The 17,136-nt window shown below is 38.4% G+C and overlaps 1 protein-coding gene across 1 annotated transcript in view; it reads right to left on the bottom strand.

The window, feature by feature from the left end:
• The window catches only part of KCNIP4 (potassium voltage-gated channel interacting protein 4), a 380,377-nt gene extending 363,576 nt beyond the window's left edge, over nt 1-16,801 (bottom strand). The window contains exon 1 of the mRNA XM_030450068.1: nt 16,698-16,801. Coding sequence (XP_030305928.1) covers nt 16,698-16,758 — 61 coding nt within the window. The 5' untranslated portion in view covers nt 16,759-16,801. The remainder of the gene's footprint in view (nt 1-16,697) is intronic.
• Between the last annotated feature and the right edge of the window lie 335 nt (nt 16,802-17,136).

Here is a 17,136-nt window from a genome sequence, read left to right on the forward strand (position 1 = left end):
AAAAATAAGTCACAACAATATCTGGTCATTGTAACCATGTAAGAAAGTGCATATCATAAAAGACTGGTGGAGGAGAAAGGGAAGCAAGACAGGCTCTCTGCCTTCTTGCCTTCTCCAGCATTCAATTTTTTTTCCTCTTTTCCCTTTTACATCCAGATCTGGTAAGGCCTGATGCAATGTGTCTTTAAAGGAGGATATATTAAGTATACAGAAGGAAAAGAAAAAAAAAAAGAAAAGGACATAAAAATTATCCCTTGTTTCAAAAGATTAAAATACCAAATACACTTTAAGCAAGTATTTATAACGCTCATTTTAACATTTTTTTACTTATCTAGCTCAAAAGATAGAAAAGCTATTATGAAATAATCACATAAAATCACAAGAAGTGGCTCTTCAGTAAAAGCAATTTAAAGTATAAGTGTTTCCACTATTAGTAGTTATCAGAATCCTTTCCTAGCTGAGCTGGAAATTAATCACAGGATAGTATCCATCCACATTAGAGTAATTAGTGTCTCATTAGCAAAATACTTCAATTTTAATTAAAAAGCTATTTTTAAAAAAGAAAGGAAAAAATACACTATCAACTTTTGATAAAAATTATGTCCCAACCTGAAAGGCTAAACTTGATTGCAAGACAGAAGAAACAACATAAAAATAATAAATCATATCAATAGCTCTCTGTTCAGTTTCTCTCATTCCACTGTCATTTCAGTACTTCAGAGCTTTATAGCTGCATTTAAGTGGTTTTAGTTCCTAAAGGTGATGTCCATGCACAACACTTAGCACTAGCTTTAATTAAGGTTCCATGTATCCCCAGATTGCCTCCAGCTAGTATTAACAGTCATCTCATTTAATGAATGCAGAAATCGTGGTCTTGAATGCACTTTATACTAATTTGGAAGAAGAGAACAAACTAACCTAACCAGGCTTTTCTAAATGTTCTTTTTTTCATGCAGTCTGGAGAAAAGATTTCAGTAGTGATGATCATGCTTGAAGAGCCACAGAAGGGTGCAGGCTTTTTCCTGATGGAAAATACCTTTAATTCCTGATTACTGTCAAACATCAATTCAGTCAGGTTTGACTTATCTCTTCAGTGGGTGATACTACATCTTTGAATAAAAGTGTTAATAGCAAAGGAGTTCCAAAAGTCTATTTCTCCACTTTGAGACGTGTCAGTCGGTGGGGTTTTCCAGATACAAATAATTATACCCAGCCTGGGTTTCTGTAATTCCATTCTTGCAAAAGCCTAACAGCAGCTCCTCCATCTCTCACCATAAGCTTCTTGGCACCTGAGCAAGCAGCACCACAGAGGTCTCTATTGAAAATACAGCATATTCCAACAAGCTGAGGCTTGTCAGCTTGGGGAGAAGCTCTTTTTCTGATTCTCTTTTCTGGCCAATAAATGCCAATTCCCTTTACTACTGTGAAAGGGCATGAACACTCCCAATTCAGTTATACAGTTCTCATGATCAAAATAAGAAATCAGGGAGAAGATTGAAGCAATGTGAAAATATTTCCTGTCTACACAAAATGAATGGATACTTATAGTGGTCAATTTAGTTTATCTTTTTAACGAAAATAAGTACTACCTAATTAGCAGATCTCATAACAGTAGGTGGTATATACCAAAAACCTTAGCATAGTTGCAATATTTCCTGAATCTCCTCTTCGTGGTTTTAATTCTTATAATATTAGGTGGTTTGAGGCCCAGCTGTAGCCATGTTTTATTATGTGGAAATCCTAATTTTCTTTTCTTAGAAATTAAGGCTCTTAATCTTATTTGCACTTTGAAAATATATGACATATTTATATAATCAAACTGCTGTTAAGTAAATTGAAGTGACTGAATGTGTATTTCCTCTCTAATAAAGTAAATGGTATAGTATTGAAAAGTTCTAACAGAAATAATAAATACAAATGTCCCACTGAATTCTTTAGTATGGGTCTGAAGCCGTTTATTACAATCTGTCTTGCCTTCAAAATTGTTAGAGAACCAATGTGCCTCTAAGAGGACCACAGCAGAGTACTAAAGAGTACTTTTTAAACTCCCAGAAGTTTGTAAATCCTAATGGATAATTCCCTTATGTGTACTTTCAACACAATATATAATCTGATTATCAAAATCTGAAATTTATATTCTCTGGGCATATTTAAAAGGCTGGGTTTTTTATGGGTTGGGACTTGGTTCCCTAATTTTAAGCCATGTAGCAAATGATTTTGAACAAGGTTAAACCAATAGTATGCTTTGAGAACGTACAAACCTCTATGCAATACTGGTTGTGTTAACAAGACAAGAGGGTTCTGAAAAGTGCAAACATTTCAGCTCTCGCTCTTCTCTCAAACATTGTAGTGTTTTTTATTAACACAATAATTTTAGTAAGAAAATTTAAGAACTAAAAGTTCCCTTTTCATCAGCACAAAAAAAAAAGAACAAAACCATAACCATGATAATCCCTCCTAGCATTAAATAAAGCCTGAGCAGAGGCAGAACTTCAATTTAGGTGAAAATTTCCAGTATTTTCAACTTATGATAAAAAGGAAAGCATACTATGATTCTAAGGTAGTGGTTCTGGCTAATATTATTATACAATAATGAAATATTTTCCTTTAAAAAGTAAGCTAATATTGACCTGAGCTCAGCTATGCAAATCCCTGCAAAATCCTTCAACTTGACCGGAGACATCTTTTCTATGCAAGTTAATACATGATATTATGTAATTTCTGACTGCATTTCTTAAGTGGGTCATTATGTGATATTTGGATGCTGCTGCCATGATCTCTGACACACTAAGAAACTTTCAAAATCACTTAAAGTGAAAAATGTGAGAGGTCCCCTGAACTCCTAATCTGGTTTATGTATTCCCTGGGAAAGATGACAGCTCCGTATGCACACCAGACTCTGGTTTGAAAAACATCTGTAAAACACAGCATAGACTGATATGTTTATTTTACTCTACCTGACCTAGTCGGTTCATTAAGAGACACTTTAGATGCACAGCATAATCATGCAAGTACCATTCACAGTAAACTGGGAAAATAAATATTTTCATCTTCTTGTGTTCTACACATACGTATGAATACAGATCCAGCATTTCTCCACTGTGGCTCAGATTTCCAGCTTTTGATGCTTACTTAAGCTATTGAAGGCTCTTCACAAAAAAAAGAGACCAGCACAGTTGAAAGGCAGACCAAGAGCTTGAAAGGAAAGGCATAAAGGAAAGACCCCATCCTACAGGGGTTCTGTGTACAGAACTGAGTCCAAACAGGTAAGGAAATCCCACTGACACAAAAGCTTATTTTCAAAATTAACTTCAGAGAGATCATTGCAAATAACATGTAATGCTTGAATGCCTACATCTTGAGTATATTAAAGAAAACTGTTCCTTTTTTGTGTGTCAATGAGAACTGAACTACCAAAGACTGAACACCTAAACCATTCATTTCTAATCCATGAACTATTAGTTACACAGGGCATCTTACATTGCAGAACCACTCTTTCAATTTAATACATAAGTACAGTCTTCCCTGCCATTTGCTTAAAAATATTCTTGCAGTTTTCTCTTCTCTTCAGTGAGGACCACCCTTGGAGTAACAAGGATATTGCACAATCTCCCTGAGTAATCTGTTCCAGTGCTTTGTCACCCTCACACTAAAAAATGTGTTTCCTGATGTCCAGAGGGTACCACTTGCATTTCAGTTTGTGCCTGTCTTGTCACTGGGCACCACAGAAAAGAGCCTGGTTCCATCTTCAAAGCACTTTCCCTTCAGTTATTGGTCTACATTGATGAGATGCCCTCTGATCCTTCTCTCCTCCAGGCCAAATAGTCCCGGCTCCCTCAAACTTTCATCACAGGAGGGATGCTCCAGTCCATCCATCACCTTTGTAGACCCTCACTGGACTCTTTGATATGTCCATGTCTCTCCTATTTACTGGGGAGCCCAGAACTGGACACAGTACTGTCTCAAGGTGTGGCCTCACCAGTAGTAAGAAGAAACTTTCATTCACTTTCAAGCATTTTTGATTCAAGAATGCAAGAAATTACCACTAATAATTTTCCTTTTTAGCTTTCATCACAGAAGAGCTTCCTGCTTATACATTCTGTGAGAAACAAACATAGTTTTTCTTAACTGAATATGGGAGACAAGAATTGAAGTCTTCATGTATTTATGATTTTTAAAGGTTTTTCATAGGAGGCTGAGATGGTACTACCATGAGCTAAGAATAATTCTGTTAGCTGCATCATCTCTGAAGTAATTGGATTTAGAAGCAAATTAGCAATCTTTAAAAGAAGCAAAATAATTCCAAACATAAATTTGATTCCTTAGTACAGAAAGACATTGGCAAGGTGCAGATTTTGCTCTTGAAAATAAGACAAAGATGAAATTAAGTTAATTTGGCTTTGTGGCTATTTTTATTTTATAGCAAGAAGGGGGAATATTAGACTTCATAATCATAGTGTGTAAGGAAAACCCAAGCCAATTGCTTTCATCAACCCCTAAGTGTACTTATAAACATTCTTGAAATATTCAGTGAGCTGTGCTTTGGCACACTGTAATTCTAGTGCCATAACAAACTAATGTAACTTATGAAATTAGCCAACCCTCACACAGATTTATCCTCTCTGCGGTGCTGTCGATATAATTTTCTCTCTGAGTTTTCACTGACTTTGGACATGTACAAGTAATTGCAACACAAAAATTCCATCAAGTTACCTGGGTGTGTGCACACCCAGGGTGCACATGGGAGCACAGCCTGCAACCCATCTAAGTTCAGCACTGAAATCCTAGCAGAGATGTATTCTACTTTTAAAACCTGTTTGGTTTTTGACAAAGCTATACATTTTCCTAGTCAAAAAGGCATTTAGCCAATGGGAGTTCTCTAGCATGTTTTGCATGTGTCATTCCACAGTCAAAACTAAATCAGCAGCCTGAATACACACAATGAGAATTAATTGCAAATTGTCATCCAGGCAAGTGATAGCAGCTATCAAACAGTGAGAAACAGCTTCTGCTCAACGATGCAGATGCCTAGTGATTGTCATTAGATGCTAGGAGAATCTCTGACAGAGAATTGGATTTAATAAGACACAATTTTGGTGAATTTAATATCTGCTCAGAACATTTTACTGTATTCCACTAAATCCTAAAATACATAGGCCTAACCTTTAACAAATATTCCTGGAGTATTAGGACAGTCCCTAAGCACGGCTCCATAAATTCCCTGAGCTGGGACTGATCAGATTTGAATTCTGCAAAAGAGATTAAATCAGTTCAAAAAACTCACATGATTTCTGGGCCCCTGGAGAACTGGGAAGCTCCCATGTGCTCTGTCTGACATGTGGACATATCTGCATTTCCACTCAGAGCAGTAATTTGCTTTCAAAAGTCACCTGGTAGTCCCCAGGTACCATATTTTGGTTCACATCACAGAAGGCACTTGGAATGCACAAATTGGATTCTTTCAGATGAAGCTAAGTGGGAATATGTGCTCCAGAAGCTCACTTAATGCACTCCAACTATGAGCAGGCATTTAGTCAGCTGAACTACACTAGAGCAAGTCTGAAGGAAAACCCTGCAAAGACACACAATGCATAAAACACATCAGTTGTGATAAAAGTCAAAAAATTGTTGCTCAGAACACCACGAAGTTGCCAAAGTATAAAGAAAAGATGTTGATATTAAATATACAAATAAAAATCAAGTGTAGCATTTTTCCAGCCAACACCAGGAATGTTGAATGGTGTAAAGTCAAAGTGCCAGCCCTCTGCCTCCAGATGACTGCCTGATAAAAGCCTCTGCCTGGGGTCACTGAAATATCTTCACCACCTCTCACAACTGAATTCAAATTGGAATTTGAATTGGTATAATTTATTAACAGCGCAGACAAACTATCACAGAACTCTCCTGCAACTACAAGTTTATAAAACCATATGCTTCAACTATTAAACAATACAAATGAATTTAGAAAAAATTTATAATAAATGCTCTATGGTTGTTTGTGACAAGTGCCATTCTAATGGTGGTTTTAATCAGGCACAGGACAAAAGTTCAATACCTTTGGAGTATGTACATCAAAAACTACCATTAGAAAGGCTTAAGCTGGTAAAAAAATGAAAATATAAGACAACTCTCTTGATTAAAGCCTTCCAGGTACATCAGCCTTGAAAAATGAGAGAGGAATAAGCACAACCTATTTTATCACTGTAATAACATTTGGTAAAGACACTAATATAAAGTTGAGGCACATCATTTCAAGGGTGAGATGGTACAGCACTGATAAAAATAAGCTGAATAAGAAGTGTTTGAAACTTCAAAAGCTTCACTATAGCCTGTGACACTGACATTTTATGTTAAAAATTGTTTAAAGTAACTGTCTTCAGTTTTTATTTATGGAAGAAAGAACTAGGATGTTCATGCTACATATCAAAGGTTCGAGAGCTAAAACTCCCTCAGAAAAGACACCGTTCACAAAAAGGTCACTGAAGTTTGCTTGTCTGGAATTCCCTTCTGGAGAGCCAAATCCAATAGATGGAAAGCTGTGAAAGCTGAATCTGTACTTACCTACTTTATTTATTTGGAATATCTCTTCAGAGCATGAGAGACAAGTTCTGGAAGCCCTTGAGGGTCCCCAAGTCTTTCTTCATGCTTCCCATAGAAATAAGGTAAGGTTGATGGTTTTTATTTCTTGTAAGGCAGTAATTCCTGCCCCTTCCCAAATTCTTAAGAGCTGCTTCATACAAAAGCAAAAGATTTGCTGTACTCTGGGGATGTAACTTATTCTACAGTGATTGTTCCTTAGACCCAAAAAGAATTGGGAGCTGCAGATGCCACCTCCATGGAAGCAATAACTCCTACAGAGATCTTGTAGGATGAGAATTACCATCAACAAAGGGAAGCTGGAATCTCTCCTGTGTGCAAGGCAGAAACTTCTGGAGCTAAGATGAAATCTGTACCTTACTTCTATTTTTTCCAGTTTCAAGCACTGTAGTCAGTCAGCTTCCAATAGTTTTGGAAGTTAGAAAATAAAAAGCATCATTCAAACACTAGTTATAATTTATAAAGTGATGACCTGAAGTACAGTTCCAGAGAAATAATCTATCTTGTAGAAAAATAATGGAGAAAAACTATTTAGGCATCACCTGTATATCTGGGAAGTCTGATACTGCAGAATGTGTTAAATCACAGACTGAAGACAGATGGAAGGCTGCTTGCAAAACAGGCAGCAGCTCGTACTTGAAATTTTAAACATGACACAAGTCTGTAAGATATACCAGATAATGGTTATGTCCTAGTCAGTACTGTAAAATCTTGGCTATGTATTTCATCCATTCTGTGTACTGGCTTTAAATGCAAGATCAATTTTGGAGCAGGTTACTTAGTGGTGTTATGAAGTACCCAGTACTGATGGATTTTAAATACCTTAGACAAAGAGCTGTCTGAACTACCATATGAGTATTTGACCCTGCCTTGGGCCATTGGGATAAATAATAAGGCTTCTCAACTTCTCTTCCAAATTACTTCTCTGTGATTCTAGGTTTTTTATTGCTTCTATCTGAAAACTACAAATTAGATCTGATGTAATAGAAATTTTGAGCTGGATTTTCTATCAGCCTTCTGCCCTGAGTAGTCTGTATGGATTACATACAGCTGTATGTAATCAGCTTGGTTAGTCACTGTCTGCCTGGCATTCAAACATGAATATAAACCTACAAACTTGACTATGTGCCTGTTTATTTTAGCCTCAGTCCGTATGTTCAGGTTTTCTTCTTAAAATACAAGTTTCTGAAATCACAATATTAAACAAAAAATCTCAGCCTTCCATGAAGAAATTTTGTTTCCCAGAAAGCAAATAATTAACTGACTCTTCAAAAAGTTGCATCTTTGGTGGTTTGAATTAGAAATAGTCCCCAGTATTTCAAACAGGGAAACACATTCTCTTTTGAAATGTCTTTTTGTTTCTCATATTCTTTTACATTATATTATTAGCATTATGAGATTACATCAGCATTACAAGGCATTTTGCCAAGGTAGCTGGGTATTCTCTAAAGCACAGCCTATCTCTTTGGTTTATGAAATTATGGTCTATGCAGGAAGGGAGAAAAGCTTTATTTCTATCCTTCCTTGTAAGTTTTCAGAAATCAGCTATTCAAACACTTAAGGCCAAGTATATTTCTTAGGTACAACAGGATGATTCTCAGTTGCAAACACTGAATCAGTACTCCCTCTTCCTGGAACACAAATCATCATTTTTGTGTTACTGCAATAAGAACTGGTTTATCTTGTTAATTGTACATTTACCATTGAACACACATTGAACACTAGACCTGCAAAATGAACAATATACAATTTACATGATGAGCATTGCAAGTTGCCACCTATCAACTGTTTGATAATGCCATCAACTTTTCCTGTTTGTTTTCAGTGAGGAATTAGTCTCTAAGCTGACAGCATTTCTGCACTTGTGATTTGTGATGCAGCATAGATGAAAACACACTAATAATGTTTTGGGTTCTTAAAAGTAAAAGCAAACACACATAAAAAAACCCCAACCCGTTCTCTTCTGAGTTCTTTAATTGAAAATGTCCTAGCAGAGTGTCAGTCTAGTAGCAGTTTAAAGTGCTGTTGATTAAACTGCCTGTTGATAAAACACTGCTTAAGTTGTGAGAAATCTACTGACACCTTTCAGATAGCTTTAGATTAAATTCCCAACAGGTCAAAGCATTCTTGCTTTTGCATTTTGAAGAGCAGGCAGTGGGTTTTGAACCCTGGTAAAGTAAAGCTTAAACCCAGCATTCCTTAAGGATTTTTCTCCTACTTATTTTAAAATAAGGAAGATTCATCTATCTGTAGATAAAGGTAATAGAACAGCAGATCCCAGAGTCCACTGGCTCAGACACCAAAGCCACATGCATGAGAGGGCATTTCTTGGTATTTTCCCTCTCCTTAACTGCTCAGGCAGGGCTGCCATCCCACATCCCACTTGTCATTGTCCCAACACCACCTTCCACATGAAGGCTCAGAGGATGTCCCTCAGCAGAGGTGCTGTGTGTTTGCAGGGGCTTCCCCAGGCCTCTGGACAAGGAGGGGGCAGTGGTTGGTACAACAGAGTCTGGCACAATGTAAAGCACTCTGCTCCCTCCCAAAATTCAGTCCTTTCTAGGGTATTCTTTGAAAATATGTGCAATAACATTCACAGAGAAAATAACATTATAGTGGTACTGGTTCAGTTTGAAAGTATCATATAATGTTAATTTATGGTATTTAGCATGTACACAGACAGTTCTGCATACTGTAAAATTCCAGATCTCCTGGTTTAGTTGCCATAATGCTTCTATCTGACAGATGTTACACAGAGTGTGATTTTCAGAAAATAATAAGATCTTAATTTCAAATTCCATTGGGTATGTTAAAATTAAAATAAATAGAAAAAAAAAACCCAAACAAAACCCCCACAAACAAACCACCTTATTTTTCCTCCATTTAAACACTGCATGCATTGAGGATATTCCCCATTTAGGACAGTTCTTTTCATCATATTATGTTTACATTTGGTATGGCAAAATGTTGTCTTTCAGTATGTTCTTATTAGAACATCAGCTGCAGAACCATTAAAAATTCTAAATGAAATAACTATGTTTAATTTTAAAAGTGGGAATTACATTAATTTTTTTAATTTATCCACTGACTGATTAAAATACACCCGACTGACCTACCCTTGTGATGTGGAATACAATGTAATTTCTTTGTTTAGAAATGGTTACTTTAAATTAAAACACAAAGCAAAAAACTATAGCAGTAACACCAGCAAAGAACAGAAGGTACACAGTAACTTCAGTAATTAAAGACTATTACAGAGCACAACCAACACAATACATAAATAAATAAAAATCAACAGTATTCCTTTCCATACACATATTTGTAAATATTGCAGACTCCATGTCTGCAGTGACTCAATGATTTAATCTGAATCATATTGTCTCTCCTCTATTTAATAAAACTGTTCAAGGACTTGGAAATCAATTGGTACAGATTACCAGAAAAATTCCTGTGAGAGTGTACAGAAAGCAGACTTTTTTACCAAAAATACATGTAAGGGATTCGACTCAAGAAGTACCAACACAACCAGCTTCAGCATTTCCTATGGCTTTATGGCTTTCCTTACACAGCAGGAGAAAAAAAAAAAAAAAAAAAAGGCAGCAGACAGGACACAACTGCAATACCCAGAGAGCAAGTGGACCTTTGGCTACACCAGGCAGGTGGCAGAAATTAGGGAAGCCCCCCAGTAATTGTATTATGCTGATACTAAAGAGACTGGAGAAAGGGTGCCTAGATGTGCTGTGACAAAGTAAAAGGATCACTTGACTTTATTCCAAGATATACCAGAGCTATAAAAATTTTAATTACTACTAAGTATTTCCAGCACAACAGTTTCCTTCCTTTGCACAGAATCACATAGACTTGATCTATGTTTTAGTTCCAGGTTTAGTTTCCTTCTGATTTTCACAAATATATTAGGGCCAAAATCCTTATTCATTGCAATTATTGCCATAGGTATCAAAGGGTTTATAGAAATAAAGACAACAGCCAAAGGAGTTATTGGGATGAATTGATGTTCTGGTTCCCACTTTGAGCAAGGAATAAAAAAAACCTTCACTGTCAAGAATCAAACCTATCAGCACATTTTAGGGCTACTCTTTTCCATTCTAATAGACCCTGAATGTTTCTTTCTGTATTATTAACCAAAGTAAACTTTGATTCAAAGAGAAAAAGGCTTTTTATACTAAAGCCTAATGTCTGTATTGATATTCACAAAAATTCTCTCTGTTGGAAAGGTAACTGAAAACTGTGATAACAAGACAGCATAAAAGTAAAATTGTGGGGTCTTCCCTATCACTACAATTGCAAACCTGTTCTTAATGGTTTCAGGAAAGAGAGCAACCACCCTGTAATCTGTGTCTCAGGACATTCAAAGCCTTTGATTTTGTGTAACCATGTCTATGCTGTCACCATTTAGTCATTTTGTGGCAAACTGACCCCATGTGTGTATAGTGCCAGACATTGCACTCTGCTCAGGGAAGCTTCTGGATTCAAGCTTTATTTGGTTAAAACATCAGGCCTAGAAATAAAGATATTTTTCCCTAAAATAAAATGCAAACATTTAAAAATGGGAATCATTGTTCTTCACGGGGCAAGATGTTTATAGTTAAAATTTACTTTTTCTCAGGACTTCCACCTACAGTTTGGTTCTTCCGTGGACACATAAGCACCAGACTTTCATACTGTGCTGCTCCAGAAAAAATTTATAAACTAAGGGATCACAACTAAACTGCACCTCTAAAGAGCTTTGTTTTATAAGTGAAAAGAATATAAACTAACACCACTATATTTATTTTCAGACCTCTAACAGAAAGCTTCTTTTAATACCATATCAAGTCTCTGCTAGGCTGCCAGAAACAAAACACAGTGTGTGTTCAGGTCTACAGCTTTTATCCTGTGTTTAGATTTAGTCTTAGAGGTGAATGGATTCAATATACTGTCAAGCCAACCACATACTTTAAACTTCTGCTGGTTTGCAATTGTCTTTAGACCTCACAAATGCATAGCAGCAAGGCCAGAGCCCAACCTCCTTTGCTGCTGCATGCATGAAGGAATACAGTAATGATCTCTGCAGTAGAGTGTAAGAATGCAAAATGAAAAGAAAAAAACCCAACCAAGTGTGATGTACAGGATTCCAAGACTTCCATGATACAATTAAAAAAATACTTTCACAAAATCACTGGATTTCATGTTCTCTGTAGTTCTATAGGCTCAAAAAAATACACATTCCATACATTTACACTTCTCTTCCCTGTTCCACCTGGTGTAGCCAGTGAGAAACCCAGGCCATAGACTGTCTGGCTGTCAAACCATAGTAAGCAAAGATCTTGCCAGAGAAAACAGGATTCTGAAAGGACAACTAAAAAACAAAAAAACAAAATTTTTCAACCTTTTGTCCACTGACATTTGACACAGCCACACATTAATGTTCACATCAAACATTATGGAGACATAATGTCCAAACTAGCTCCTTAACCCCACCGTGCTCCAAAGAAAGGGTTTTAGACCCATAATTCTTACGTCACAGAACAGGCCCAAGCCTGTTAATTAAAGTGTGTGCTAATAGATAAGACAGCCCTACATCATTCAGGTTATATTGGCTACAATTACAGAAAAAAACCCCAATTTGGCTCCTAGGCAAGTCCAAAATCTTGTGCTGATGTTTTCTCTCTTGTCTCTACTGGGAGGAATGGCCTCTAATAACAGGAGACAATAAATGGCCAGGATTTATTTGGCAAGCAAGATATAAAATACAGTCTATTACAGTACTTGAAAACCAGAGAACAAGCAGAACTGTGGGGAGGATAGCAGGACAGTCTGAAGAGAACACACGTATCTGTGAAATAGTGAAGCAATCAGGAGTTGTTGTATTTTTAGATACTTTCTTTTTCAAGTGCCAAAGATTCTGAATAAATCACAATGGCAAACTGAGTGGCTGAGATGGGATAGATTACAGATGAATGCTGCTCGGATCAAATATTCAGTTTCAAACCAAAGCATGAGTCCTAAGTGCTTATCTGATACACTGTAAAAGCTTTCCATGACACACCTAGCTACTTCTGGCTACATTAACTGCTAGATATCCTATCTGCCTCTAGGTACTTCATAACACCTAAAAACACATGAAAAGTCAGTTCTCTAAGCCAAATATACCTGAAACTTGTTCAGATGCTCATTTATTTATGTATTAATTCTCTGAGCATGGGCAGTAACTTTGAAGCAGAGAATGATGAAAAAGAAAGCTGTATTTTGTGCAAAAATCATATTTATATTGATATAAAAGTTATATTGATAGAAAGCCAAGGTATTTTCAGTATTCCTATCAGTCTGAGACTTTTGCATATAATTACTGCTTCATATGCTCAGTAAATACAGGAATTGGAGATGGAGGCAGACACGAAATTTTATACTGAGGATTATGCTGCAGCCTGTTCTCCCTAAACTTCAGTTATTACCTCCATCCTTCAGAAGCAGGATGTATATTTTACCTTAAAATATTTGCCCCTATTTGCCTGTTCCTTATAAAGATACCCCCTGTAATACACCACAAGTCCATTTAACTTAATCCTTCCCCAGTATATTTGCAGCTTCCACAGGAACCTCTGGTACTTGAAAGCAGCATTTCCAGCTGACTGTGGCTCCTCAAGAACATATCTGTGGGATATAATGGGTAAGATAAAATAAAAAGCTCTCTCATATCTAACAGGACATAAACAGTGTTGAGGGACAACAGCTTGTTCCTAGAAAAAGTGACATTAACTCTTTCCTAGCAGCATGTCCTATGGATGGAGCTCCCAGCCAAACCAAAGCTTTCATGCTGATACAAGTACAGGTGGAAAGAACTTGGGGAGTCACTGCTTCCTCTTCATCATATCAGATGAATCACAACTGGGATATAAAGCAATTGGCTCAATACACACCACCAACAGAAAATGTGATTTCAGTATCCCTCAACAGGCCACTCTTTTTGGTTTAATACCCATTGGATCTCAAGATGTGTAAGAAGCTGCTTTCTCATTTCCCTCCTCCAACCTCTTCTTTTTCCCTCCAACAGGTTTCCAGTATATTTTGTATCTCACTTTCATGATTTTTCTTAGCACCCCTGTTCTTAAATTGCTATTTTCAGCTTTTCCCATATGTAGCTTCTTGTCCTTCTAGCACTGCTTCCTTTGTCTTCTAGGAATGCCTCAAGCAACAAGAGCAAGAAATTCATTAAAAGCAAAAGTGAACACTACTGCACAAGGATCTCTCAGAGATATGGCAGAGAATAATAAACTCTGTAGAAACTTAAAGTTGGATACACACTTCCTAATAGTCCATCTTGTGCATTGGATGTAAAAATGACAGCCTCTTTCCTGACATGCAAAATTTGTGACTGCTCTGTCTAGTAAATGAAAATCTTCACCTTGTGGTTAAGCTTGTTCTTACACACACAAACTTTTTCTGATCATCTCCCTCTGTTCTTTTTTCCAAGACCCTTCATGCCTTTACTAGTACCAGATGGGGTCTGGCAACCAGTAGTACAAATACAGTTTACTCACAGATAAAACATTGATAAACACTGTTTCATGGGGCAGAGGGATAAAACATTTCATGCTTACAGTGGCTCAATATTTAAGTGAGGAAGCATTCCATTTCTTCAGCAGCTCTTAATGATGATCCAGCTGGCATTAACTTGAATGTAAAAGATGCTTTGCAAGTTACAATAGAGTGAAGGTAAGGGGGAGAGCAGCTGAAAGGAGCTATTTCTCATTAAAAAGTATAAAATGTTTCCTTTGTTATTAATAATTTTCATAATTCAGATGCTTATGTGTTAATTGAAAAATAAAATGAAAGAAAATAACTAACATTTTTAAGCATTGCTTGTATTTTAGGAGAAATCATGAGAAAAATTCCACCAAAGGCTTCCACATCAAGTAACCACCAGACAGGTACATTCAGAACTGCTGATGATGCTGACAATGAGTTGCAAGTTAGGGACCCTGGAGGAAGACAGCTAGAGAAAAAGAAGGGTGGAAAGGGAATTTTAGATTAAAAAAGGCCAAACTTTTTGGAAGATGAACGTATGTGTGCTCTGCCAGGTAGGGGGGAAGCCTAAAGTGAAACTAGACACTTGTTAGTTCCACATCACATCAAGCTAGTCACAAAATACAAGTTGAGTGGGGATCTCACGTGTCATTCCACAAAAGAAAGTAGGTATTTTCTTTTAGCTTTGTAATGTTTCCATTTTGTGCTTCTGTCAAAAGAACTTATTTTGAGAAATGTTTTTCCTACAGCAATTAATGTTTCAGATAGCTTTTGCTTTTTATTCTAAAAGAGTATAAAAGTGTATCTTACTACCTTTCACCATTTCAAGCTTAAAATTAATTAAAGCTTTTATTAATCTCTAAAAACTACAAGGCATGCATATCAAGAGATTCAAAACAGAATACACATCTAATATATAGTTCAACTAAAAACATTTCCTGTAAAAATTTCATCTTTGGATTTCATATTATTTGTAGGACAGGGATTCAGATCCTACTTCCTCACTTCCCATACAGACACTTTCCTGTTATTGCTAACTATACCTATAAGCTAAAACACTAAGCTGCAAACTTCCCTTATGTTTCAAGACCTGCAACAACCATCCATTAACCAGATTATTCCTCAGTAGCAGCTGTTCAAATCCACTGTGTATGAATTATGAGCTTGGTTTTGTTCAGCTGAACAGCCCTGTGTGGTGGCTGCACAGGTGTAGCTAAGAGCCTGCCCAGTGTTTGTCTCTGCTGATGGTGTGTGGTATGGAAAAACAGGCTTTGAGATTTCAGAGAAAACAGAGATGTGAGGCTGATGCTGGTGTGTGGCGGGAAAAGTCTTAATTATAACTTGGAGGAGTTGGGTCTGAAAAGCAGTGAGAAATATCCCAATATCACTTTGGTGGCTGAGTCCCTTGTTGGATAAGCATAATGACTAAGTATGCATCATTTCCACAAGCTTTGAAGAAAGGCAAAGGTGGATTACCAAGTGAGCTGATAGCCTAAAGCTAATTGCAAATTACAAAAGTTCCCTATCCCCAAAGTAAATGTTCTAGTATCCTATCTGAAGAGCTACAACAAGCCTTAACACAAGAGAAAAGCTGGAACGTTAAGGTAAGAGAAAAAGCCAACTACAATCCAACAGAGGAGCCTCCTCTAGCAGAAGACCAGACAGAAATCAAGACAAAAGTGAGACGCTACTTACAAGCAACTTGATGCTAAGGCTGCTCCTGTACTTTGCAAGAAATCTAGCAACACAGCCCAAAACATGGAATAGTTTTACATCTTTTCTCTGGAAACAAGTTTCCCCTAGTTTTGGCTGGCTATTTTTCTAAGTTTTTCATTAAATGTCTCTCTGCTTAACCAGATACATTGAACTGGGCACCTTCCTCAGCAACATCATGTTACCCACACACTGCACACAAGTAGCTTCATTTCTAAATCACTGTTTCTTATCCATGCTGGGAGAAAACTCTAACACCCCAACAGTCACAGCAAAACATGTTTGTGTCCTTCCAAAAATCCAAGTTGTTTTCTAACCTCTCTCAGGTGAATGTGCAACTGCATTTTGCAATACAGAGAAGGCACCAGATAGCCATTGGCTCACCAGAAGACGCTGGCCTCCATCAAATAGGTGTTACTTAGGCATCAGGAAGGTACACAGGAGACCAAACAGAAAGGTTGAAGTGGGACTGATCAAAATTACCTCCTGGGAGTTGGTAGCTGGAGAGGATGAGCATAGTTCGCCTGTGTTAGGTTCATACCCAGCCCCGGGTCATTTCAGCGAAGGCAAAAGTACCAGTTAGATCCCAGCAGTAACCTTACGGCAAAGCCTTTAACATTTTTTAACCCGAGATCCCAGGCATTAAGCGTCTGTTCACTGCCCGCATAGATACAAACACACACACACATATATTTTTTCCAAGACAGCACAGTTGCGTTTACCACATGCAACCAGGCAGCACCCCCCGATCCCCACCCCACCACCCCAAGTTGCAAAGACTTAAAGACTTGCTGTTGACAGGTGGGGAGAGAACCCCCAAAGAAGAAAAACCCCGCGCCCTGACGCCGCCGGGGTCCTACCGCCTGAGGAACCGGCCTCCTCCAGCTGCGCCGAGATGCTCTCCACCCTCCTCACATTCATGCTGGGAGGCAGGAGGCGCCCGGAGCCGCGGCGGGGGAGCGGAGCGGGGCAGCACCGCCGCGGCGGGAGCCGGAGCGGGGCCGCGGCGGAGCGAAGGGTGCGGGGCCGGGCGCGGCACGGCGGAGCGAAAGGAGCGGGGCCCCGCCTCGGCGGCGGCTGCGGCACCTCCCCCCACACCCGCCGCGGCGCAGGGAGGGGGGGGGGGAACCGGGCCGAGGGGCTCCGGGGCGACCGCTGGACCCTTCCTAGCCGGGCGAGGGGTGCTGAGCCCCGGCTCCCTGCCCCGCCGCGCTGAGGGCCGCTCCCGTGGGGCAGATTGACTCCACGGGGTGAGGTGAAGCGGCGGCGGCCGCGCCCCGGACCGCCTGGCAAGCGGGG

This window comes from Calypte anna, chromosome 4A (genome assembly GCF_003957555.1).
Source record: "Calypte anna isolate BGI_N300 chromosome 4A, bCalAnn1_v1.p, whole genome shotgun sequence".
Lineage (NCBI taxonomy): Eukaryota > Metazoa > Chordata > Aves > Apodiformes > Trochilidae > Calypte > Calypte anna.